This window comes from Ranitomeya imitator, chromosome 10, assembly GCF_032444005.1.
Source record: "Ranitomeya imitator isolate aRanImi1 chromosome 10, aRanImi1.pri, whole genome shotgun sequence".
NCBI classification, from domain to species: domain Eukaryota; kingdom Metazoa; phylum Chordata; class Amphibia; order Anura; family Dendrobatidae; genus Ranitomeya; species Ranitomeya imitator.
Genome location: NC_091291.1, coordinates 57,679,842 through 57,707,489, shown reverse-complemented (window position 1 = coordinate 57,707,489; position 27,648 = coordinate 57,679,842). Strand labels below are relative to the sequence as shown.

The 27,648-nt window shown below is 42.7% G+C and overlaps 1 protein-coding gene across 2 annotated transcripts in view; it reads right to left on the bottom strand.

Moving 5' to 3' along the window:
• The window catches only part of LOC138651725 (3-beta-hydroxysteroid sulfotransferase-like), a 126,852-nt gene that overhangs the window by 65,698 nt on the left and 33,506 nt on the right, over nucleotides 1-27,648 (bottom strand). For both annotated transcript variants that reach the window (XM_069742148.1, XM_069742147.1), the window contains 3 exons: nucleotides 15,342-15,503; nucleotides 12,562-12,770; nucleotides 11,920-12,046 (listed from right to left, as the gene is read on the bottom strand). In XM_069742148.1, coding sequence (XP_069598249.1) covers nucleotides 11,920-12,046; nucleotides 12,562-12,770; nucleotides 15,342-15,486 — 481 coding nt within the window. In that variant the 5' untranslated portion in view covers nucleotides 15,487-15,503. The remainder of the gene's footprint in view (nucleotides 1-11,919; nucleotides 12,047-12,561; nucleotides 12,771-15,341; nucleotides 15,504-27,648) is intronic.

Genomic DNA, 27,648 nt, shown 5'->3' with positions numbered 1-27,648 from the left:
AAAGACTCCTTAACATAACTCCGCATGGCGGTATGCTCTGGTACAGACAGATTGAAAAGTCGGCCCATAGGGAACTTGCAGCCAGGAATCAAGTCAATAGCACAATCACAGTCCCTGTGCGGTGGAAGGGAACTGGACTTGGGCTCATCAAATACATCCTGGAAATCTGACAAAAACTCAGGGACCTCAGAAGAGGGGGAAGAGGAAATTGACATCAAAGGAACGTCACTATGTACCCCTTGACAACCCCAACTAGTCACCGACATAGTTTTCCAATCCAGCACCGGATTATGTTCCTGTAACCATGGAAAACCCAGTACAACAACATCATGCAGGTTATGCAACACCAGAAAATGGCAATCTTCCTGATGTGCTGGAGCCATGTACATGGTCATCTGCGTCCAGTACTGAGGTTTATCCTTGGCCAATGGTGTAGCATCAATGCCCCTCAAAGGAATAGGGCTCTGCAAAGGCTGCAAGGAAAAACCACAGCGCCTGGCAAATTCTAAGTCCATTAAGTTCAGGGCAGCGCCTGAATCCACAAATGCCATGACAGAAAAGGACGATAATGAGCAAATCAGGGTCACAGATAAGAGAAATTTAGGCTGTACAGTACTGATGGTAACAGACCTAGCGACCCTCTTAGTACGCTTAGGGCAATCAGAAATAACATGAGCAGAATCACCACAGTAAAAACACAGCCTATTCTGACGTCTGAATTCCTGCCGTTCTTTTCCAGTCAAAATCCTATCACATTGCATAGGCTCAGGACTCTGCTCAGAGGACACTGCCATATGGTGCACAGCTTTGCGCTCGCACAGACGCCGATCAATATGAATGGCTAGAGACATAGATTCGCTCAAACCAGCAGGCGTAGGGAAGCCCACCATAACATCTTTAAGGGCTTCAGAAAGACCTTTTCTGAAAATTGCAGCCAGAGCATCCTCATTCCATTTAGTGAGCACAGACCATTTTCTAAATTTCTGGCAGTATAATTCTGCCGCTTCCTGACCTTGACACAGGACCAACAGGGTTTTTTCTGCATGATCCACAGAATTAGGTTCGTCATACAATAATCCGAGCACTTGAAAAAATGCGTCTACATTCAGCAATGCCGGATCCCCTGATTCAAGGGAGAATGCCCAGTCCTGTGGGTCACCACGCAGCAAGGATATGATGATTTTAACTTGCTGAATGGGATCACCAGAAGAACGGGGTTTCAATGCAAAAAACAATTTGCAGTTATTTTTAAAGTTCAAAAACTTGGATCTGTCCCCAAAAAACAAATTAGGAGTAGGAATTTTAGGCTCTAAAGCTGGAGTCTGGACAGCATAATCTTGGGTACTCTGTACTCTTGCAGCAAGTTGATCCACACGAGAAAACAAACCCTGAACATCCATGCCAGCGCCAAAATCCTGAACCACCCAGAGATCAAGAGGAAAAAGAAGACAAAACAGAGTGCAGAAAAAAAAATGGCTCAGAATTTCTTTTTCCTTCTTTTGAGATGCATTTAATTCATTTCAGGCCACTTGTACTGTTATGAACTGGTGGTTTAGGAGCAACATGGGTCAAGCTCTGAAGGAGGTGGTACCTGTACTGACCGCAGTTCCTAAGCTCAACACAACACTAGAAGTAGCCGTGGGATGTTCCTGTCACTCCCTAGACACCTCGTCACAGCCTGAGAACTAACTACCCCTAAAGATAGAAACAGGAAAGCTATCTTGCCTCAGAGAAACTCCCCAAAGAATAGATAGCCCCCCACAAATAATGACTGTGAGTGGAGAGGGAAAAGACATACGTAGAATGAAACCAGGATGTAGCAAAGGAGGCCAGCCTAGCTAGATAGATAGGACAGGACAGAATACTGTGCGGTCACTATTAAAAACTAGAAAAATCCACACAGAGTTTACAAAAATCTCCACACCTGACTAAAGGTGTGGAGGGTAAATCTGCTTCCCAGAGCTTCCAGCTAAACTGAATAAATTCATACAGACAAGCTGGACAAAAACATAGAATGTACAGAACAATTAAGTCCACTACATGTGGACAGAAAAGAGCAAAGCAAGGACTTTTCTTTGCTGAACTGGTCAGGATATCAGGGAAATCCAAGCAGAGATGTGAATCCAACCAGGAACCATTGACAAGTGGCACTGGCTGAAGAGAAGAGCCAGGCATATAAGCCGACCAGAAATACAATCAGTGGAAGCAGCTGAGACTGCTAAATCCAAGGAGCAGCCATTCCACTTAAAACCACCGGAGGGAGCCCAAGAGCAGAACTCACAAAAGTGCCACTTACAACCACCGGAGGGAGCCCAAGAGCGGAATTCACAACAATATGTTAAATGACTTTTTTTCATCAGTATTTACAAAAGAAAATCCCATGGCAGACAAAATGACTAGTGATAAAAATTCCCAATTAAATGTCACCTGCTTAACCCAGCAGGAAGTGCGGCGGCGTCTAAAAATCACTAAAATTGACAAATCTCCGGGCCCGGATGGCATACACCCTCGAGTACTGCGGGAATTAAGTACAGTCATTGGTAGACCATTATTTTTAATCTTTAAAGAGTCCATAATAACAGCGTCTGTACCACAGGACTGGCGTATAGCAAATGTGGTGCCAATATTCAAAACGGGGACAAAAACTGAACTTGGAAATTATAGGCCAGTAAGCTTAGCCTCTACTGTGGGTAAAATCCTGGAGGGCATTCTAAGGGATGCTATACTGGAGTATCTGAAGAGGAATAACCTCATGACCCAGTATCAGCACGGGTTTACTAGGGACCGTTCATGTCAGACTAATTTGATCAGTTTCTATGAAGAGGTAAGTTCAGGACTGGACCAAGGGAACCCAGTGGATGTAGTGTATATGGACTTTTCAAAAGCATTTTAAAAAAGCTCAGAGATAGGAAACAAAGGGTGGTTATCAATTGAGCACACTCGGACTGGGTCCTCTACATTTGGAGGAAAAAAGGTTTAAAGTGACACTGTCACCTGAATTTGGAGGGAACAATCTTCAGCCATGGAGGCGGGGTTTTGGGGTTTTTGATTCACCCTTTCCTTACCCGCTGGCTGCATGCTGGCTGCAATATTGGATTGAATTCTCTGTCCTCCATAGTACACGCCTGCGCAATGCATCGTTTTGACACACCTGCTGACAGCAGGAAGTTGCGTTCCCGTGCGGTCGGCAGGGGCGTCAAAACTACGCATCCACATATATCCACATGTCCTGCATACCCAATTTTAAAGATAGGTACGCAGGTGCATGCAGAAGAAGGCAGACCTAAACGGAAGTAGAGAAGTGGGCGAAGCTTCAGGGACTAAGTACTCAGCCGTTCGCAAAGCCCGGTATGCAAGTGTCCACGTAGCCTTATTGAGGGAGCAGATTACAGCTGCTGCCTTTAGAAGTATATAATGAAGAAATATATCACAGGTTTACAGTGACAGAGGCGTCCAGAAGACCACTATGTCTGATTCAGCATACTCATGCACTGATTAGACGCACTTCACCATCATATTAAACGGTGCAGTTTTCTGCTATCAGTGAATGGGTTCAATAAATTCAGTTGAAAGTCTCTGAAGCTTTCCTGCTTTGATTATCTCAATTGTTCAGTTTTGGACACTCCTCACTGCTATACAGTGGGGCAAAAAAGTATTTAGTCAGTCAGCAATAGTGCAAGTTCCACCACTTAAAAAGATGATAGGCGTCTGTAATTTACATCATAGGTAGACCTCAACTATGGGAGACAAACTGAGAAAAAAAAAATCCAGAAAATCACATTGTCTGTTTTTTTTTATCATTTTATTTGCATATTATGGTGGAAAATAAGTATTTGGTCAGAAACAAACAATCAAGATTTCTGGCTCTCACAGACATGTAACTTCTTCTTTAAGAGTCTCCTCTTTCCTCCACTCATTACCTGTAGTAATGGCACCTGTTTAAACTTGTTATCAGTATAAAAAGACACCTGTGCACACCCTCAAACAGCCTGACTCCAAACTCCACTATGGTGAAGACCAAAGAGCTGTCAAAGGACACCAGAAACAAAATTGTAGCCCTGCACCAGGCTGGGAAGACTGAATCTGCAATAGCCAACCAGCTTGGAGTGAAGAAATCAACAGTGGGAGCAATAATTAGAAAATGGAAGACATACAAGACCACTGATAATCTTCCTCGATCTGGGGTTCTGTTGTGAATTCTGTGGCAGAGCTCCCTCCTGTGGTCACAAGTGGTACTTCGGCTGATTCTCTCTGTGAGCTTCTGTTAGTGGAGGGAAGTGGTACTGCGGCTTCTGAGTTTCCTCCCTCAGGTGATCTGGTGAGGTCGTTAGGTGCTTCTCTACTTAACTCCACCTAATGCTTTGATCCTGGCTTCCTGTCAATGTTCCAGTGTTGGACTTGCTTTTCCCTGGATCATTCCTGTGGCTTGCTGCTCTGCATAGCTAAGTTCTTCTTTGCTATTTGTTTGCTATTTTTTCTGTCCAGCTTGTCTAATTTGTTGCTGGAAGCTCTGGGACGCAAAGGGTGTACCTCCGTGCCGTTAGTTCGGTACGGAGGGTCTTTTTGCCCCCTTTGCCTGGTTTTCTTTAGGGTTTTGTGTAGACCACAAAGTTACCTTTTCTATCCTCGATCTGTTCAGAAAGTCGGGCCTCACTTTGCTGAATCTATTTCATCTCTACGTTTGTCTTTTCATCTTAACTCACAGTCCTTATATGTGGGGGGCTGCCTTTTCCTTTGGGGTATTTCTCTGAGGCAAGGTAGGCTTATTTTCTATCTTCAGGCTAGTTAGTTTCTCAGGCTGTGCCGAGTTGCATAGGCAGAGTTAGGCGCAATCCACGGCTGCCTCTAGTGTTGTTTGGAGAGGATTAGGGATTGCGGTCTGCAGAGTTCCCACGTCTCAGAGCTCGTTCTATGATTTTGGGTTACTGTCAGATCACTGTATGTGCTCTGACCGCTATGTCCATTGTGGTACTGAATTGCCTTTCATAACAGTACAGGAAGCCAAAAGTACTAATGATTCTCAATAGAGGGAAAAAAGAATTTCTGAGACCATTTTTTTTTCTTTGCACTGTGTTTTGCCTTTTTTTTCCCCTAGACATTTGGGTGGTTCAGTACACAGGTGTAGCGATGGACATTAGAAGTCTGTCTTCATTTGTGGATCAGCTCTCGGCAAGAGTACAAAAGATTCAAGACACTATTGATCAGAAATCTATGTTAAAACCAAGAATTCCTATTCCTGATTTGTTTTTTGGAGATAGAACTAAGTTTCTGAGTTTCAAAAACAATTGTAAATTGTTTCTGGCCTTGAAACCTCGCTCCTCTGGTGATCCAGTTCAACAGGTTTTGATTGTTATTTCTTTTTTGCGCGACGACCCTCAGGACTGGGCATTTTCTCTTGCGCCAGGAGATCCTGCATTGAGTAATATCGATGCGTTTTTCCAGGCACTCGGATTGCTGTACGATGAACCTAATTCAGTGGATCAGGCAGAGAAAAATTTGCTGGCTCTTCGTCAGGGTCAGGATGAGATAGAGGTATATTGTCAGAAATTTAGAAAGTGGTCCGTGCTCACTCAATGGAATGAATCTGCGCTGGCAGCTATGTTCAGAAAGGGTCTCTCTGAAGCCCTTAAGGATGTCATGGTGGGATTTCCTATGCCTGCTGGTTTGAATGAGTCTATGTCTTTGGCCATTCAGATCGGTCGACGCTTGCGTGAGCGTAAATCTGTGCACCATTTGGCGGTATTACCTGAGCTTAAACCTGAGCCTATGCAGTGCGATAGGACTTTGACCAGAGTTGAACGGCAAGAACACAGACGTCTGAATGGGCTGTGTTTCTACTGTGGTGATTCCACTCATGCTATCTCTGATTGTCCTAAGCGCACTAAGCGGTTCGCTAGGTCTGCCACCATTGGTACGGTACAGTCAAAATTTCTTCTGTCCGTTACCTTGATCTGCTCTTTGTCATCGTATTCTGTCATGGCATTTGTGGATTCAGGCGCTGCCCTGAATTTGATGGACTTGGAGTATGCTAAGCGTTGTGGGTTTCTCTTAGAGCCCTTGCAGTGTCCTATTCCATTGAGAGGAATTGATGCCACGCCTTTGGCCAAGAATAAGCCTCAGTACTGGACCCAGCTGACCATGTGCATGGCTCCTGCACATCGGGAGGTTATTCGCTTTCTGGTGTTGCATAATCTGCATGATGTGGTCGTGTTGGGGTTACCATGGCTACAAGCCCATAATCCAGTATTAGATTGGAAATCCATGTCGGTGTCCAGCTGGGGTTGTCAGGGGGTACATGGTGATGTTCCATTTCTGTCAATTTCGTCATCCACCCCTTCTGAGGTTCCAGAGTTCTTGTCTGATTACCAGGATGTATTTGATGAGCCCAAGTCCGATGCCCTACCTCCGCATAGGGATTGTGATTGTGCTATCAATTTGATTCCTGGTAGTAAATTCCCAAAAGGTCGACTGTTTAATTTATCCGTGCCTGAGCACGCCGCTATGCGCAGTTATGTGAAGGAATCCCTGGAGAAGGGGCATATTCGCCCGTCATCGTCACCATTAGGAGCAGGGTTCTTTTTTGTAGCCAAGAAGGATGGTTCGCTGAGACCTTGTATAGATTACCGCCTTCTAAATAAGATCACGGTTAAATTTCAGTACCCCTTGCCATTGTTATCTGATTTGTTTGCTCGGATTAAGGGGGCTAGTTGGTTCACCAAGATAGATCTTCGTGGTGCGTATAATCTGGTGCGAATCAGGCGAGGAGATGAATGGAAAACTGCATTTAATACGCCCGAGGGTCATTTTGAGTATCTAGTGATGCCATTCGGACTTGCCAATGCTCTATCAGTGTTTCAGTCCTTTATGCATGACATCTTCCGAGAGTACCTGGATAAATTCCTGATTGTGTACTTGGATGACATTTTGATCTTCTCGGATGATTGGGAGTCTCATGTGAAGCAGGTCAGAACAGTTTTTCAGGTCCTGCGTGCTAATTCTTTGTTTGTGAAGGGATCAAAGTGTCTCTTTGGTGTGCAGAAGGTTTCATTTTTGGGGTTCATCTTTTCCCCTTCTACTATCGAGATGGATCCTGTTAAGGTCCAAGTCATCCATGATTGGACTCAGCCGACATCTCTGAAAAGTCTGCAAAAGTTCCTGGGCTTTGCTAATTTTTATCGTCGCTTCATCTGCAATTTTTCTTGTATTGCCAAACCATTGACCGATTTGACCAAGAAGGGTGCTGATTTGGTCAATTGGTCTTCTGCTGCTGTGGAAGCTTTTCAGGAGTTGAAGCGTCGTATTTCTTCTGCCCCTGTGTTGTGTCAACCAGATGTTTCTCTTCCGTTCCAGGTCGAGGTTGATGCTTCTGAGATTGGAGCAGGGGCTGTTTTGTCGCAGAGAGGTTCTGATTGCTCAGTGATGAAACCATGCGCTTTTTTTTCCAGGAAGTTTTCGCCTGCTGAGCGAAATTATGATGTGGGCAACCGAGAGTTGCTGGCCATGAAGTGGGCATTCGAGGAGTGGCGTCATTGGCTTGAAGGAGCTAAGCATCGCGTGGTGGTATTGACTGATCATAAGAACTTGACTTATCTTGAGTCTGCTAAGCGGTTGAATCCTAGACAGGCTCGTTGGTCGCTGTTTTTTGCCCATTTTGACTTTGTGATTTCGTACCTTCCGGGCTCTAAAAATGTGAAGGCGGATGCTCTGTCTAGGAGTTTTGTGCCCGACTCTCCGGGTTTGTCTGAGCCGGCGGGTATCCTCAAGGAAGGAGTAATTGTGTCTGCCATCTCCCCTGATTTGCGGCGGGTGCTGCAAAAATTTCAGGCTAATAAACCTGATCGTTGTCCAGCGGAGAGACTGTTTGTCCCTGATAGGTGGACCAATAAAGTTATCTCTGAGGTTCATTGTTCGGTGTTGGCTGGTCATCCTGGAATCTTTGGTACCAGAGAGTTAGTGGCTAGATCCTTTTGGTGGCCGTCTCTGTCGCGGGATGTGCGTGCTTTTGTGCAGTCCTGTGGGATTTGTGCTCGGGCTAAGCCCTGCTGTTCTCGTGCCAGTGGGTTGCTTTTGCCCTTGCCGGTCCCGAAGAGGCCTTGGACACATATCTCTATGGATTTTATTTCTGATCTTCCCGTTTCTCAAAAGATGTCAGTCATTTGGGTGGTCTGTGATCGCTTTTCTAAGATGGTCCATCTGGTACCCTTGTCTAAATTGCCTTCCTCCTCTGATTTGGTGCCATTGTTCTTCCAGCATGTGGTTCGTTTACATGGCATTCCAGAGAATATCGTTTCTGACAGAGGTTCCCAGTTTGTTTCAAGGTTTTGGCGAGCCTTTTGTGGTAGGATGGGCATTGGCTTGTCTTTTTCCTCGGCTTTCCATCCTCAGACTAATGGCCAGACCGAACGAACCAATCAGACCTTGGAAACATATCTGAGATGCTTTGTTTCTGCCAATCAGGATGACTGGGTGTCCTTTTTGCCTTTGGCTGAGTTCGCCCTTAATAATAGGGCCAGCTCGGCTACCTTGGTTTCGCCATTTTTCTGCAATTCTGGGTTCCATCCTCGTTTCTCTTCAGGACAGGTTGAGTCTTCGGACTGTCCTGGTGTGGATACTGTGGTGGACAGGTTGCAGCAGATTTGGACTCATGTAGTGGACAATTTGACCTTGTCCCAGGAGAAGGCTCAACGTTTCGCTAATCGCAGACGCCGTGTGGGTCCCCGACTTCGTGTTGGGGATCTGGTTTGGTTATCTTCTCGTCATATTCCTATGAAGGTTTCCTCTCCTAAGTTTAAACCTCGTTTCATTGGTCCGTATAGGATTTCTGAGGTTCTTAATCCTGTGTCTTTTCGTCTGACCCTTCCAGATTCTTTTTCCATACATAACGTATTCCATAGGTCATTGTTGCGGAGATACGTGGTACCTATGGTTCCATCTGTTGATCCTCCTGCCCCGGTTTTGGTGGAGGGGGAATTGGAGTATATTGTGGAGAAGATTTTGGATTCTCGTGTTTCTAGACGGAAACTCCAGTATCTGGTTAAATGGAAGGGTTATGCTCAGGAAGATAATTCCTGGGTTTTTGCCTCTGATGTCCATGCTCCCGATCTTGTTCGTGCCTTTCATGTGGCTCATCCTGGTCGGCCTGGGGGCTCTGGTGAGGGTTCGGTGACCCCTCCTCAAGGGGGGGTACTGTTGTGAATTCTGTGGCAGAGCTCCCTCCTGTGGTCACAAGTGGTACTTCGGCTGATTCTCTCTGTGAGCTTCTGTTGGTGGAGGGAAGTGGTACTGCGGCTTCTGAGTTTCCTCCCTCAGGTGATCTGGTGAGGTCGTTAGGTGCTTCTCTACTTAACTCCACCTAATGCTTTGATCCTGGCTTCCTGTCAATGTTCCAGTGTTGGACTTGCTTTTCCCTGGATCATTCCTGTGTCCTGCTGATCTGCATAGCTAAGTTCTTCTTTGCTATTTGTTTGCTATTTTTTCTGTCCAGCTTGTCTAATTTGTTGCTGGAAGCTCTGGGACGCAAAGGGTGTACCTCCCTGCCGTTAGTTGGGTACGGAGGGTCTTTTTGCCCCCTTTGCGTGGTTTTCTTTAGGGTTTTGTGTAGACCGCAAAGTTACCTTTTCTATCCTCGATCTGTTCAGAAAGTCGGGCCTCACTTTGCTGAATCTATTTCATCTCTACGTTTGTCTTTTCATCTTAACTCACAGTCATTATATGTGGGGGGCTGCCTTTTCCTTTGGGGTATTTCTCTGAGGCAAGGTAGGCTTATTTTCTATCTTCAGGCTAGTTAGTTTCTCAGGCTGTGCCGAGTTGCATAGGCAGAGTTAGGCGCAATCCACGGCTGCCTCTAGTGTTGTTTGGAGAGGATTAGGGATTGCGGTCTGCAGAGTTCCCACGTCTCAGAGCTCGTTCTATGATTTTGGGTTATTGTCAGATCACTGTATGTGCTCTGACCGCTATGTCCATTGTGGTACTGAATTGCCTTTCATAACAGGGCTCCACGCAAAATCCCACCCCGTGGGGTCAGAATGATCACAAGAACGGTGAGCAAACATCCCAGAACCACACGGGGGGACCTAGTGAATGAACTGCAGAGAGCTGTGACCAATGTAACAAGGCCTACCATAAGTAACACACTACGCCACCATGGACTCAGATCCTGCAGTGCCAGACGTGTCCCATTGCTTAAGCCAGTACATGTCCGGGCCACTCTGAAGTTTGCTAGAGAGCATTTGGATGATCCAGAGGAGTTTTGGGAGAATGTCCTATGGTCTGATGAAACCAAACTGGAACTGTTTGGTAGAAACACAACTTGTCGTGTTTGGAGGAAAAAGAATACTGAGTTGCATCCATCAAACACCATACCTGTGGGCAGCACGGTGGCGCAGTGGTTAGCACAGCAGCCTTGCAGCGCTGGGGTCCTGGGTTCTAATCCCACTCAGGACAACATCTGCAAAGAGTTTGTATGTTCTCTCCGCGTTTGCGTGGGTTTCCTCCAGGCACTCCGGTTTCCTCCCACATTCCAAAGACATACTGATAGGGATTCTAGATTGTGAGCCCTATCGGGGACAGTGATGATAATGTGTGCAAAACTGTAAAGCGCTGCGGAATATGTTAGCGCTATATAAAAAATAAAGATTATTATTATTATTATACCTACTGTAAAGCATGGTGGTGGAAACATCATGCTTTGGGGCTGTTTCTCTGCAAAGGGGCCAGGACGACTGATCCGGGTACATGAAAGAATGAATGGGGCCATGTATCGTGAGATTTTGAGTGCAAACCTCCTTCCATCAGCAAGGGCATTGAAGATGAAACGTGGCTGGGTCTTTCAACATGACAATGATCCAAAGCACACCGCCAGGGCAACGAAGGAGTGGCTTCGTAAGAAGCATTTCCATGTCCTGGAGTGGCCTAGCCAGTCTCCAGATCTCAACCCTATAGAAAACCTTTGGAGGGAGTTGAAAGTCCGTGTTGCCAAGCGAAAAGCCAAAAACATCACTGCTCTAGAGGAGATCTGCATGGAGGAATGGGCCAACATACCAACAACAGTGTGTGGCAACCTTGTGAAGACTTACAGAAAACGTTTGACCTCTGTCATTGCCAACAAACGATATATTACAAAGTATTGAGATGAAATTTTGTTTCTGACCAAATACTTATTTTCCACCATAATATGCAAATAAAATGATAAAAAAACAGACAATGTGATTTTCTGGATTTTTTTCCTCAGTTTGTCTCCCATAGTTGAGGTCTACCTATGATGTAAATTACAGACTCCTATCATCTTTTTAAGTGGTGGAACTTGCACTTTTGCTGACTGACTAAATACTTTTTTGCCCCACTGTATATACTCTCCTCTGGCAATCAGAATTGCCAGAGTTAGTTTTATACTGTCTGGTGTGGAGTTGGAGATGTTTGTTGAGAAGGCATTTTGGAGTCTTGTTCTAAATGCGGTTGCTTGGCGAACTGTCAGTGCATACCCTCATCCTCTCCAATTTTGTTTTCCCTTCCTTTACTTCCAAGTTTTCCCACTCTGTTTGTCAATGCATATTTGTATGATTGGTATTCTATTTATTCCTGTATGTCTTTCCTTGTTGGTCTGGTTTGTGCATTCTTATATTCAACTACTCTCCACTTCTCTGGGTGTGGGAGGGGAGAGATAAGGGCTGATTCAAGAGCTCAGGAAGGTACATGGCCTCAGCATCTTTACCATTAGAAGTAATCATGGCAGCAGGGATAGCTAGGGCTCCCCTAACTTTAGGGGATAGTGAAGGAGCTCCTATCAAATGGATATCTAACTACAGTCTCTTGACAAAATATGTGGGGATGGAGGTAACAGCTGCTGTGCTAAAGGAATACCTGGAGGCTAATTTTCCCCTTAAAAAAAAGGACAATGACATATTGACATGATATACTTACTGTCTTTGCTTAGAAACAAAGAGACAAAATCCTGAAAATCTTCCCTGCTTTCCATAAATTGTGCAATCTTGGAGAAGTAATAAAGGGAAACACATACATCTTTAGGATTCCTTATGGTGTAGATTACCTAATGCACAAACAAATAAAAAAGACTCTGGATTTAGAAATTCTTGCAATGAAAAAAGCAAAGTTGCCATTTAACTGTAAGGAAGTGTATGGGAAAGAAAAAGGGCATGGTTTTTGAAGAAATAGATCAAAAATATATTTTAAATGTTTGGGTTTTGATCTAGGAAAATCAGTAATACTTCTCCAAAGGACACATTTTATTTTATGGAGACATATTTCCCTCATATAGGACAATGTAGACTGAAATAGATCTATTTTGGAGCATTTTAACCTCCGTTGTCTTATATGCTTAAAATTCACTTCCTAAAACACCAGCTAAAATGTAAATAAAATACCTTTATCCCAGCATAGTACATTTTCTACGCCTATACAATATCTTAGTCCATGAAGTGTTTTTTGATAAAAAGCCTTAGCGTGCAAAAGCTCTTAAGATATATAGGTGAAGAGAAAAAAAAAAAAAGAGACCTCCTTGTGGACGCCTCTGATGTGCATTGTATCACAATATTCATCACAAACCTTGGCTTTGGATTTAGCAAATGATTGTGGAAACAGATGGAAAGGAAGATGTGTTGTAATAAGTCGAGGTGATGGTCTGTTCTCAATCTGGGCTCGTCCACCATGCTGTTCAATCCAAGGCACTCGATCCCAGCTGTAAGTTGTTTTTATTGGTGTAGGATCTCCATTGCTGTAGATGAGAGAGAGGATTTCTTGTAGCCATGTGGTGCCTAGAATATAATATGCCTGTCTTTATCAATTTATTTGATTTAAAAGTTATGTAACTATAATGAATGACAAATGCACTTATGATCCTAACAGTACATTTGTGAACTGTGATAAAGAACGCATGTGAGCCTTCGAAATGCGTCTTTCTTCCTTTGCCCTGTCTATGCAACTTTTGTAATTTTTAATGGACTTAAAATAAAAAGAACTATTTTATCACACGCGGGAACGACAATTTTTTTTCTGTGAGCATATTATCTGATGTGGATCCACCTGATTCCCGTGCGAGCTGGACTTCAAGGACTAGGTGAGCTTGGAATACCCCGGCAGTGGGTACTTATACCTCAATGAAGCCTAACTCATTTTGGCTACCAGAATCATAAGGATTAACCAAGTTACCCAATACTCACATTCGCTGGATGTTCCAGCCCCAATATTTTCTGAATCTCTAGTGAATCAAAATAAAAAAAAAATAACAAAAAATTGGTCATCTCCAATAATTAAACTCCTGTTCTAGATGCGTGTAAATTACAAATAAATTTATGCTTTGGCATAACTATACCGATTTCATCTGATATATTAAGGAAAAGAAGAGGGTGTTTTATAATTATCAAATTTTAAGAAAGGGCAAGGAAACACAAAGATAATTTTTAGTATGTGACCATTATATTTGATTTTAAGTCTCATGGGGTATGAAAGTGTATTCTTATCTATTTTAGCAATGTCTTAATAAATGTACATTTTTATTTTAATTACTTTTGTATTGGTAATGTTAAATTGTGCATTGGTATGACTAATTAAATGTTCAATGAAGCAATCACATTTATAGACATTTTTATCAAAACATAAGATTTTGACATTCGACAGAAAAATTAAAGGAAAACTATCACAAAATGGCCTCTGGATTAAGGGTATGTGCACACGTCAGGATTTTTTCCTGGCAAAATCCTGAGAATTCTGCCAGAAATCCATGTGCTTTTTTTGCGCGGATTTCTTGCGGAATTTGCACGTTTTTGTGCGTTTTTTGCGTGGATTTTTTGCGTTTTTTTTAAAATTTTCCAGAATGTCCATTTTGATAGGAAATCCGCAGAAAATCCGCAAAAAGATAGAGCATGTCCGGATTTTTTGCGGTATGCGTTTTTTTTTGTGGAAAAAAACGCTAACATATCCACAAAAAATGCGGAATGCATTCTAAAAGATAGGATGCATAATGTTAGCGTTTTTTGTTACCGGATTTATAGCGTTTTTATGGCGAAATTCCGCAAAAAAAAACGCTAAAAATTCTGACGTGTGCACATACCCTAAATCAGGTTTCTGTGTTAAAATTTTGTACTATATTTTTGGCAATGTTTGTTTTATTTTATTTTTTTACTCATCAGAATCTATATTAAACATTAAAACAATACATATCTTGCACTTTCCACACTGATCACTGATTTTTTTCTCTAGACTCATTTCTCTTTGGGGTGGAAAAATATTTAGAATTGAGAGTCCTCAGTGGTTGATACCTTTTAATGGCTAACTGGAAAGATCGTAACAAATTGCAAGCTTTCGAGACTACACAGGTCTCTTCATCAGGCAAAGACTAAATCAAAATCTGAAGAATCACATATTTACGCACAACATAGCATAGTCTCGAAAGCTTGCAATTTGTTACCATTTTTTCAGTCAGCCATTAAAAAGTATCAACTACTGAGGACTCTCAATTCTAAATATTTTTCTATCCACTGGCTAACACGGTGCCAAAATATATATATTTCCCGAATTATATGGGTACTTTCACATGGCGTTTAGTCGCCAGGACCACCCACAACATGGGATACAGACTTAGGGCTCATACACATATGTGTGGAAAAAAAACGTTTCAATATCAGGACTGAAAAAAAAAAAACAGACAAGTGTCATGTGAGTGTCATGCAAGTACAATGCAATTTTTCTTACATAGTATCTGTATGACATGCGTATGCAATGCGTTTTTTTCTCTGCAAATATTTTTCTACAATCATTTACAGGACCATTTACAGTATTCTATGCCACAGAATGGTATGGTATCTGTAAAAAAACGGACGGCATATGGATGGTCCGTATGCCGTGTAATTTTTTTGTCGCACCATGAGATGTAACCCATAGAATAACATTGGTCAGAGGGCAATCTGATTTTTCTCTCAGATAGCACCTGTTTGTTTTTCTCGCAAATGAATATAACTGACAGGGTCATAGACTATAATGGTGATGACAGAGCGAACAGGAGCTCTGACGTGTATCATTTTTCGGGTGTGTACACCTACTGGAGGCAGACACTCAGATGTAGTAGACATTGTCTGGGTGTTCGCCTGTGGTAGGCATATATGTCTGAAAGTGATTCACAGCAGAGCGCACATTCACTCTGTTGGCACCATTATAAACTATGGTGCCAACAGCGCATATGTCCTAATTCTGTTTTGTGGGGGCCCCTGTGCAGCTGCACCTATGGTATGTCCACCCTTGTCATAAATGTCCATGATGGAAGCACACTTTTAAATGTATAACAACAAGCACAGTGTTTTTCTTATGAATTTACCAATTGAATTAATTACCTGATTTGGGATAAGTTACGTTGAAAACATCATCATCACGTGTTTCAAATTCCTTCCATGCATAGATTAAGCTTTCCTTTGTGTGCACCCCCTGGGGCACTCTGATATCCTCAAAATCCATGTAATTTACAGTTTCATATTCCATCGTGATGAAAAGATTTCCTTGGGAAAAAAAAAATCTGAAGTAAGAACCAGGTCACACTTTCATGTTTAGCTTTTTTTTATGCATCTTGTGTTTAAAATTGTTTTAGCCAAAACTAGGAATAGATCCCCAAAGTTTTCATTCATAGTTCTACTTCCTATCTTCCATTGAACACACAGACATCTCAAGTCCACCTGAGTAAAGGTACCGTCAAACATAACAATATCGTTAACGAAATCGTTGCTTTTTGTGACGTAGCAACGATATCGTTAACGAAATCGTTATGCGTGACAGCGACCAACGATCAGGCCCCTGCTGGGAGATCGTTGGTCGCTGGGGAAAGTCCAGCACTTTATTTCGTCGCTGGATCTCCCGCTGACATCGCTGGATCGGCGTGTGTGACACCGATCCAGTGATGTCTTCACTGGTAACCAGGGTAAACATCGGGTTACTAAGCGCAGGGCCGTGCTTAGTAACCCGATGTTTACCCTGGTTACCATTGTAAATGTAAAAAAAAAAAAACTACATACTTACATTCCGGTGTCTGGTCGCGTCCCTCGCCTTCAGCTTCCCGCACTGACTGTGAGCGCCGGCCGGCCGTAAAGCTGAGCACAGCGGTGACGTCACCACTGTACTTTACGGCTGGCGCTCAGTCAGTGTGGGAACCTGAAGGCGAGGGACGCGACAGGAATGTAAGTATGTAGTGTTTTTTTTTTTACTTTTACAATGGTAACCAGGGTAAACTTCGGGTTACTAAGCGCGGTCCTGCGCTTAGTAACCCGATGTTTACCCTGGTTACCCGGGGACCTCGGGATCGTTGGTCGCTGGAGGGCTGTCTGTGTGACAGCTCTCCAGCGACCAAACAGCGACGCTGCAGCGATCGGCATCATTGTCTAGATCGCTGCAGCGTCGCTTAATGTGACGGTACCTTTAGAGTCTCTTCTTATGCATATAAAAGGGAGAATCCTAAAGAAATCACACCCTCCCCCTCTGTGGGCAGCAAATTTGCTTAGTGATTAGCACAGTTTATACAGACTAACTGGCTTCATGAAGCAACTATCCATCTGTAAACCTTTACTGATTGGAGGTTGTTTAAATGCCTTTTTAAACAGGCAGACCAAAGCAATCGATGTGCACTGAGCGATCTGTCATACATCACTCAGAGCACATAGGCTTCCATAGTTTTCCGAACTGCGAGTCTTGTTTACACAGGATGATGCCCTACCAACAGCTATGGCTTTTTATGATATGTAATAAGTCATTTCACCAATCAAACAAGCATTTTGCTCGTTTATCAGATGATTGGTAGCCTGTCTAAACAGCAAAATTATCATAGAATTATCATTTTTAAGGACACACTTTCACGAGTATACAGTATACGCATCATTCAGTGTAAATGCAGTTGAAAGGGAATCCCCTTCTTCATAGAGCCATAACTCTTATTTTTCTATCATCATAGACATGAGGGCTTTTTTTTATGGTTGGAGTTATACTTTTGAATATTGTACTGGAAAATAGAAAAAGATTTCCAACTGGGTAGAAATTATGAAAAAAATAAAAAAAACAAAAATCGCAATTCTGACATTTTTTGGGAATCATTTTTATGGTGTACAGTTTGTGTTAAAAATGACCCTGCAATATGATTTTGCTCATTAGTATGATTACGGCAAAATAATAATAATAATAATAATAATAATAATTTTATTTATATAGCGCCAACATATTCCGCAGCGCTTTACAAATTAGGCTACTTTCACACAAGCGTCGTTTGGCCTCTGTCGCAATGCGTCGTTTTGGAGAAAAAACGCATCCTGCAAAGTTGCCCGCAGGATGCGTTTTTTCTCCATAGACTTTCATTAGCGACGCATTGCGATGGATTGCCACGTGTTTTGGCGGACCGTCGGCACAAAAAACGCTACATGTAACGTTTTTTTGTGCATCGTGTCTGCCACCTCCGACTGCGCGTGTGCGGCCGGAACTCCGCCCCCTCCTTCCCCTCCTCCCCGGACCTTACAATGGGGCAGCGGATGCGTTGAAAAACTGCATCCGCTGCCCCCATTGTGCTTTTACTTTACAGCATGCTCTCAAGCTTACAATCTATAGGGAAAAGGGAGACACAAGAGGTGGAGCAAAATCAAACATCCATTTTTTAAATTATTGTAGTGGTGAAAAAAATTGAGGAAAGTTTCAAAAAATATTTTATTTTTGGTTGTGTCTCCATTTTACGAGACCCATAATGTTTTTTCTTTTTTTCAGTCGATGTAGCTGTGTGAGGGCATATTTTTTGCAGGACGAGACAACGTTTATTGATATCATTTTGGGATACATGTCACATTTTGATCGCTTGTTATAGCACTCTCTGTGGATTTGCAGCAACCCAAAGAACGTAAATTTGGCACTCCTGATATTTTCGGTTTATAGTGTTTCCCGATCAAGCTAGTTAATTTTATATTTTGATAGATCGACTTTTCTGAGCTCGGTGATACCACATATGTATATAATTTTTTTTTTTAAATGTATTTATTTTTAATTGGGGCAAAAGGGGAGTGATTTTAACTATTATGCTGAAAACGAGAATGGACAGCACTGAACATGAGGTTCTTGGTTTAATATTCTGATCAAACTATATGAAGGCCACTGCCACATCACGGCAAACCTCTTAGTGGGTCCCTATTGCCCCAATGGAGAGAGCCTTGTACCAACCTCTACCCACAGCAGCAATGCACCGGTCTGGTGCCTCATACTACCCATGATGCAAGACTGAGTCCCCATGACTCCAGACCGCGCCGCCCCACCAGCACAAAACCACATCAACAATGGCCGCCACACAGCACTCACACCAAATGAAAGGAGTATTGAAACTCCGCTACCTCAGGCTCTCCAGTGAGAGCAGAAATGGGCTAGACCAGGGGTGTCCTCGAGGGCCGCAAACCATGCGTGTTTTCAAGATTTCCTTAGCATTGCACAAGGTGCTGCAATCATTATGTGTGTAGGTGATTAAATTATCACCTGTGCAGTACAAGGAAATCCTGAAAACATGACCTGTTTACAGCCCTCGAGGAATGCAGTTTGACATCCCTGAGCTAGACCCATTACTTTGCAGTCTCCAACTAATTAAAATTGTGTGAAATGGGAGTAGAGCACATTCAGTTGTGCTGTGGGGCGGTGTGGTCTGGAGTCATTGGGACTCAGTCTTGCAGCATGGGCACTGTGGGGCACCGAGCTAACCACCCTGCCAATGATTTTCGCTGTGGTGGTAGTTGGCACACGGCTCCGCTCTGTTAGGGCGATAGGGATCCACTACGAGGTTTGCCGTGACAGTTGGCTTCATACAGTCTGATCAGAATGTTAAACTAAGAACCTCACGTTCAATTATATATATTTTTGCCTAGCGGCATTAGATCACTGTATGATTTTTAGAGCTGCGGTCAATTCTCTTTTTCAGTTTATTTGAACTATTATGTTTTTAATTTTTTTTCATAGTATTTACAGTTTTTTTTAACTTTTCAATGCTCATGTTAGATACCTTAGGGGACTTGTAGCTGTGATTCACTGATCACTTGTGCAAAATATAGTGATGTCACAGCATTGCTGTATTTAACAGAAATCACGGTTTGCTTTGCAGCTCGACCATAGTTAGGGTTTAAAAACAGCTGCATAATGAAAAGCACAGTGGTCTTCAGCATATTCCCTGCTGATTCATCATCCAATCGGTGACTCCTGATCCCATCACGGGTGTGCCGATGGGCACAAGGAATGACATACCACCATGATGGTGCTTGCTAAATGTCGCTGTCAGAGTTTGACATCATTTAACAGGTTGGCAATCACAGGCGGCGCTGTGCTCCACCCACAAATATTTGAGGCAGGTCCTCGCAGTAATATACAGCCATGATTTGCCAGGTTTGGGGCCAGCAGCCGACTTGCAACGTACATGTAAGGCTTATGTCGGGAAGGGGTTAATTTCCAATGCTCATGTATTTTTGCAGAACAGAATCTGGCATTCGCATACAGAGATATTTCAAAATGAATTAAAATCCAAAGACATCCATTTTTTATCTTTATTGGCAAAGAAAAAGATTAGCCTTCTCAAGTTTTTAAAACTAGTGAGAAAAAATGAAAAATGTATGCAAAGAGTTAATGTTCACTATGGAATACAATTGAATGGTGTTGGTCTCCTGTGTCTGTAGGCTTTCCTGCAACACTTAATCAATAAATAAGTAACCTGCCCTGGTGGTTCATTCTCCATTGTTACTCCAGTCCTGTACCTTGGTTTCTGATAAGATGGTAGCACAGAAGAGCCTTTTCTGTGTTGGCACATATCACAGGAATGACTAAGCTTCCCCGTCTGGCCTGAAGAATTCACTGATCTGTCTGTTAGGGCTAGCGGAACGCACCGAGTAATAGGTAGATAGCTACAAGATGCGTTCGCAGCCCCGGGGTCCACCGTGCAGAGATATCTGCTGCCAAGTAATGGCGGATGGACTCTGAGCTCACACGTGGGTTAAGCTTCACCCCGTGTGAACTGGAAGCGAACTCTGTTACCTCACAGAGTCACGCTGTACACAAAACTAATACCTTAACTAGGGTTGTGCTTGCTCTGGAACTCTTCTGTGCTAACCGCACACATGAAGGAACCAGATGCTAAGCCAAGGCTAATTGCCCCCACTGACGCTAGCTGCCTGCCTGAGTGTACAGTCCTAATGCTACAGCTTCACACCACATAAGAAAGGAGAGGTATAGTATCCACTGGCATAAGCCAAAACACATTTGATACTAGCGCATGGCCGTGCGGCCATGCGAGCCTTAAATAGTTTCAGCACGTACAGGGCCTTCAAAGAAGGACCAATGGAGTTGCTGCAGTACCTGAGCATGTGACCCTAAATCTCCACTGAGAGATCTTGCCCTGGGCATGCTCAGAGTGCAAAGCAGGACTTAGTCCTAGCACCTACAAGGACCTTCCAAGAAGGGCCAATGGAAGTTGCTGCAGTACCTGAGCATGTGACCCTAGATCTCCCTGGGCATGCTCAGTGTGTGCAAAGCAGGACTTAGTCCCAGAAAAGCCTGCTCGCCGCAGATCAGTGCAGGGTACAATAGCAGAGCCTGGAGAGGCAGTAGTAACCCTCTGCACAGTATCAGTCCCAGTGAGATGCTGGGAGCGACATCTCCGCTGAGCAGGCTCCACTGCAGCCGATGCAGAATGGGAGACTGCAGCAGACACGGCTCGAGATTCCCCCTGTGCAGCAGAGGAAACTCGACTCCTAACACTGTCTGAGTGAACAGTTCAATCTGGGCTTGGAATGAGGGTGATCCCTCGAAGTGTGGCTCGGGGTGGTGATTGATCCCTGCCTGTTACAATTTGGAATGAAATTTCCACATGTCTGTACCGTTATGTATTTGGAATAATTCAATGTGGTTTTTATCCTGCGTGTAAGTTTCATATCTGACTTATTGAAAGTGGATGTAATTCTGGGCCATTTTTTGAGAAGAAAGAACGTATATGAATAGAACTAAAACTGTCATTGTCTTTATTTGTGAAGTGATTAAATATCAAGGAGGAGCTGTGTAAGGCCACGTTTACATGTTGAGTATTTGGTCAGTATTTTACATCAGTATTTGTAAGCCAAAACCAGGAGTGGGTGATAATACAGAAGTGGTGATGTGATTCTTTATTCATTTCCTCTGATTGTTCCACTCCTGGTTTTGGCTTAGAAATAGCAATGTAAAATACTGACCAAATACTGATGTGTGATTGTGGCCCATTTATTTCTATTCAACGACCATTTTCATGAATACACTGAAAATGATAACAATAAAGCAAGAATAAAATGATGTAATCAATGAAACATAGATACAAAGTAGTGTCCACTGCATTTGCAGTGTTTGATTCTGCATTTTGAAGAGAGGTCCAGAGGGCCAGTAACATTTCTGCTATTTATGGATTTTGATTTCATGTTAAATTTAGCAAAAAGTCCAAATGCAGGTTATAAGCAGCTCCAGGAGTCCACAAGTGATCATGGAGATATTAAACAGGTTTTCTGCTATTTTTACAAAGCTTTGTAAAGAGTAGTGAGCATTTTCAAATTCACATGCCCATCTCTAATGAATGTCTGCCATTTTGGCTCTTTCATTATGTGTGAGCTTTGAGACTGAAACAATTACTTCTGCACAATACGTTTTTTTCTTCCGTTCCAAAAATGATCAAAAAACAGAACCTAAATGTTCCTTATAATAATCAATGGACCCCTTTGACTCCAAATGCATGATTTAGGTAACAAACACATTTTGGACATTAATTCCGGTTGTCTGTGACTGAAATGGAACAATCAAGAGGAATGTCTGAACATAAATGTGAACATGGGCATCATTATATATTCTACAGGGTTAAAAAATAGAAGATATCACTGTGTTAACTAATTGGGCCAGTGGGGAAATGCATTACTGACAATGAACATAAACATAAATTATCCAGTAAAAGAAAATGGCATATACAAATAAAGAGCAGAAAAGTAACTGTAATATTTAGAGGGCAAACACCTCATATACTGTAGGAATACCGCCATGAAGAATCCACAGAAATGCATTCTGTTCTCTTTTCCTGCTCACTAATTAGGTTTTATAGGTTATCTTTCCATATATTATCATATCCGCTTCAGACAATGGACATGGACATTGTAATGCAACAATTTATTATTTTTAAGACTATATTACAAGAGAAGCAAAACTATGGTTGAACTTTAGCAGAGAGAGAATTCGAGCTCTCAACAGTTTTGTATTATTTATTTTAAAGGGATTGTCCAGGCTGAAATGAAATGTCTGCAGTCACTCTATGTAACTCCAGATGACTGACTCATAACAGTGTGCAATGTTCCTGTGTACCAATGCATTGCTTCACTCGATTAGGAAGTTTGCAGAATTCTGAACAAGCTTTCGATTTCAAGGCTTAAAGGGAATCTGTCAGTTTGCTTTGTAAATTGAAGACAGGCTATAAGGAATAAAAACTCAGATTTCGGCGATGCCCCTCATCAAGCTCAGTGGTCTTGTTTGCTTACATTGATTATTTTAGCACCAGGAGCTTATCCTTGCTGGGACACAGCAGTGTCCTCCTGTGATAGGCAGCTCACTGTCTATGGACTTTATACATAGGGAGCCTGATGGGGGCGGAGTTATCCTTCTCAGCTCAGCTGCATTGTCCATTCTAAAAGCTCTGATAGTGTGAGAATGGCAGGACTCAGTAATCTAAAGGTACCGTCACACTAAGCGACGCTGCAGCGATTCCGACAACGATCCGGATCGCTGCAGCGTTGCTGTTTGGTCACTGGAGAGACGTCACCGCTCTGCTTTCCGGTCGCTGTGCTTACACAGGGCAGAGAAGCAGAGCGCCGAGGGACAGACAGCGGTAGGTAAGTATGTAGTGTTTGTTTGTTTTTTACTTTTACGCTGGTAACCTTGGTAAACATCGGTTTACTAAGCGTGGCCCTGCGCTTAGTAACCCGATGTTTACCCTGGTTACCAGTGAAGACATTGCTGAATCGGCGTCACACACGCCGATTCAGCGATGTCAGCAGGAAGTCCAGCGATGAAATAAAGTGCTGGACTTTCTGCAGCGACCAATGACATCACAGCAGGATTCTGATCGCTGCTGCGTGTCAAACTGAACGATATCGCTAGCCAGGACGCTGCAACGTCACGGATCGCTAGCGATATCGTTTAGTGTGACAGTACCTTAAGTGATATATCCCTGGATTCAGTTTCTCTTTGCCTACATCAGGTTGCTGAACAACAAATGGCGGTTTGTGGAAGGAGAGGTAGCAGCCGTCCCAATGAGGAGGAAATAGGTGCGCCGGTCCCCGCAGCTCCAGCTCCAGCCGGATACCCCATAACGGAGGAGAAAGACTTGCAACAGGAACAGAATAGCCGGTCTCAGGAGAGCAGAAGGAGAACACAGACACTAGTTTAGGTGTTCTCCTTCTGCGCTCCTGAGACCGGCTATTCTGTTCCTGCTACATCAGGTTGCTGTCAGATATGGTAGTAAAAACCTGCTGATAGATTCCCTTTAAAAAATAGAAAACACAGCATAAAAAAACAACAATCCACTTCTGCTCACCCTATTTTGAAATCTGCATCTGCTGTACATGAACAATGCTGTTGGCACTGACTCCACACAAAATGCAGTACACTCCTGATTTGAGGATGACTGGAGCGTCAGAGGCTGGCCAGATTTATCATCAGCGGGTATTAGTTGTATGCTACAACTGACACTCTGCTGTATTGGCCATGATCAGTGTTAGCATTATTAATGCTGTAGATGCCACTGCCAATAGCAATAGTGGCACCTAGATACCTGAAAGAGGCATTAGGTTTTCTCAGTACACCAATGTCTTTTATTGCATCCATTGGCCAAAGAACCACCTCAAGGTCAGATCTACAACAGGCTTTCTGCTAAATAAAATGTAGGATGCCATTTCTCCTGTAACTTCTTGTAAAAATGAACAGTTCAGATTAATTTAACAGTCTTCATTTTACTTAATTCCTGCACTACACCTGAATGGTTAAAAAAATACCTGGAATTCAGTTTTTGATATGTTGCACATTATTTATTGTTTTAAAATTTGGACACTTTTCGACGTGTGTGGCATTTCTAATACACAGGACCCTCAAAGGTACTTAAAATTTGACACCCCATTTTTTTTTTACATTCTGCTAAAAATGTAAAAAATTGCATCCATTCTTCTAAACCTTCTAACTTCCTAAAAAAATAAAAATGTTTAAAAAAATGTTGTAAACAGACTAGACATATGGTAATGTTAGTTATTAGCAATTTTATATGAAATTATTAGTGTTAGGATATACAGAACTTCTGATACTTTTTGGATTAGACACAAAGCGTATAAGGCTTTAGCCTCGTTTACTACTAAATAAAGTACAATGTGTCACAAAAAACAATAACAATCTAGGAATCACTTGGATAAGTAGAAGCATTCCAAAGTTATTACCACATAAAGTGATGCATCAAATCTAAAAAATAAGATACCATCAGCAAGATCAAAACTAGCTGTGATGGCTGAGTATTATCACATGGTCTTGTGTGTTTACTGATCCAAAGGTTAACGGGCGAGTAAGGCTACATTCACACTAGCGTCGTTCAATGCACATCACAATGCATCGTTTTGGAGAAAAAACGCATCCTGCAAAGTTGCCCGCAGGATGCGTTTTTTCTCCATAGACTTTCTTTAGCGACGCCCTGCAAAGGATTGCCACACATCGCATCCGTCGTGCGACGGATGCGTCGTGTTTTTGCAGTCCGTCGGGACAAAAAAAACGTTCCATGCAACGTTTTTTGTCCGTTGGTTCCGCTTCTTCCGACCGCGCATGCGTGGCTGGAACTCCGCCCCCTCCTCCCCAGACCTTACAATGGGGCAGCAGATGCGTTGTAAAACTGAATCCGCTGCGCCGTTGTGATTTTATTTCACAGTATGCGTCGGTACATTGGCCCGACGCACTGAGACGGGCCCGTACCGACGCTAATGTGAAAGTAGCCTAAGGGACTCAATGTTTGTAAAAATCAATGGCAAACATCAAAAGGATATAGAAGACATTCATCATAAGGGAGATATTGTAGCTGCTAAGAAAAACTACTTTTCTGAATACCTGACTTCAGTAGTACTAGACTTCTGCTGAAACACTTATATACAATATTAACCCCTTCCCGTCACTGTCAATTTTCATTTTCATATTTTGTTTTATTTTTTTTCCTCCCTTTCCTCTAAAATTTACATTTTTCTAAATTTTTCCAAGTAGGGTAAAATTGCAAAAAAAAAAAACGCAATTTCAACATTGTTTTTTGGGCTTTTGTTTATTTTGACCTTTATTGTGTGATAAAAAATAACCTGGTATCGTGCTTTTCCAGATCTATATGACTATAGATCATTTCAGGGGGTTTGTGTTGCCATTTTCCGGGACCGGTAACTTTTTCTTTTATTGGTCAGTGGAGAGCTTTTTGTTTTTTGCGGTGCGTGAAGACATTCTTATGGATACTACTTTGGGCAGATATACGTTTTGAAGGCTTTTTATTTAATTCTTTTGTAGAATCGCAGGGTCAAAAAAAAAGTTAATATTTTTTTTCTGTTTATAGTGTTTAATGATCACGTTAATTTGATATTTTTGTAGCTTGAACTTTTATGGATGCAGTGCTACCAAATATGTGATTTTTTTTTTAATGGGGTGGTAATTAGAATTTTTTTGCTTTTTATTTTTTTAAACATTTTATTATTTTTTTTTTACAGTATTTGTTATTCCCCTGAAAAGAACCTGCAAACATCTGATAGCTCATATCAAGTACAGAAATACTTCAGTATTGCTATTTACAATATGAATTATAGTCTTCTTTGAACACCAGCCATAAACTGGGTTTCAACTGAGCACAAGGGTGGCAGACACGGGAATCTTCAGCTGCCATAGCAACCCATAGATGAATTGTTGGGAAGGGGCAATGGACGCATGGAACACAGCATCTTGACAGCGGCATTGAACATGTTAACTGAGATCCACCCACAGCTGTTAGGTGCAGATCATGGCCAATATTTAAGTGGTATTGGGCAGGCTCAGACTCTGAGCGTGGTTCACACACCGCTCCTGAGCTTGCACATACGTGGCAGATGATGGGAATATGCTAATTTATTCAAAATTGTATGTCAGTAGTTACATAGAGATATAATAATGCAGAGATATCAGCATTTCTTGTTCCTGAAATGCTGTTGTCAACTTGAATTTTTTAATTGTATACAAGGCCTCCTTCACACGTAAGAATGAAAAAAAAGTACATGGGAATACAGTACCAGTGTCATCAGTGTGCCATCAGTGTGTGTTTATCCCATCAGTGTGCCATCAGTGTTCCATCAGTGTGCCATCAGTGTGTGTTTATCCCATCAGTGTTCCATCAGTGTGTCATCAGTGTGTCATCGGTGTGTGTGTATCCCATCAGTGTTCCATCAGTGTGTCATCAGTGTGTGTTTATCCCTTCAGTGTGCCATCAGTGTTCCATCAGTGTGTCATCGGTGTGTGTTTATCCCATCAGTGTTCCATCAGTGTGCCATCAGTGTGTCATCGGTGTGTGTTTATCCCATCAGTGTCATCAGTGTGTCATCGGTGTGTGTTTATCCCATCAGTGTGCCATCAGTGTGTCATCGGTGTGTGTGTATCCCATCAGTGTTCCATCAGTGTGTCATCAGTGTGTGTTTATCCCATCAGTGTGCCATCAGTGTTCCATCAGTGTGTCATCGGTGTGTGTTTATCTCATCAGTGTTCCATCAGTGTGTCATCGGTGTGTGTTTATCCCATCAGTGTTCCATCAGTGTGTCATCGGTGTGTGTTTATCTCTTCAGTGTTCCATCAGTGTGTCATCGGTGTGTGTTTATCCCATCAGTGTTCCATCAGTGTGTCATCGGTGTGTGTTTATCTCATCAGTGTGCCATCAGTGTTCCATCAGTGTGTCATCGGTGTGTGTTTATCCCATCAGTGTTCCATCAGTGTGTCATCGGTGTGTGTTTATCCCATTAGTGTGCCATCAGTGTTCCATCAGTGTGTCATCGGTGTGTGTTTATCCCATCAGTGTTCCATCAGTGTGTCATCGGTGTGTGTTTATCCCATTAGTGTTCCATCAGTGTGTCATCGGTGTGTGTTTATCCCATCAGTGTTCCATCAGTGTGTCATCGGTGTGTGTTTATCTCATCAGTGTGCCATCAGTGTTCCATCAGTGTGTCATCGGTGTGTGTTTATCCCATTAGTGTGCCATCAGTGTGTCATCGGTGTGTGTTTATCCCATTAGTGTGCCATCAGTGTGTCATCGGTGTGTGTTTATCCCATCAGTGTTCCATCAGTGTGTCATCGGTGTGTGTTTATCTCATCAGTGTGCCATCAGTGTTCCATCAGTGTGTCATCGGTGTGTGTTTATCCCATCAGTGTTCCATCAGTGTGTCATCGGTGTGTGTTTATCCCATTAGTGTGCCATCAGTGTTCCATCAGTGTGTGTTTATCCCATTAGTGTGCCATCAGTGTTCCATCAGTGTTCCATCAGTGTGTGTTTATCCCATTAGTGTGCCATCAGTGTTCCATCAGTGTGTCATCAGTGTGTGTTTATCCCATCAGTGTTCCATCAGTGTGTCA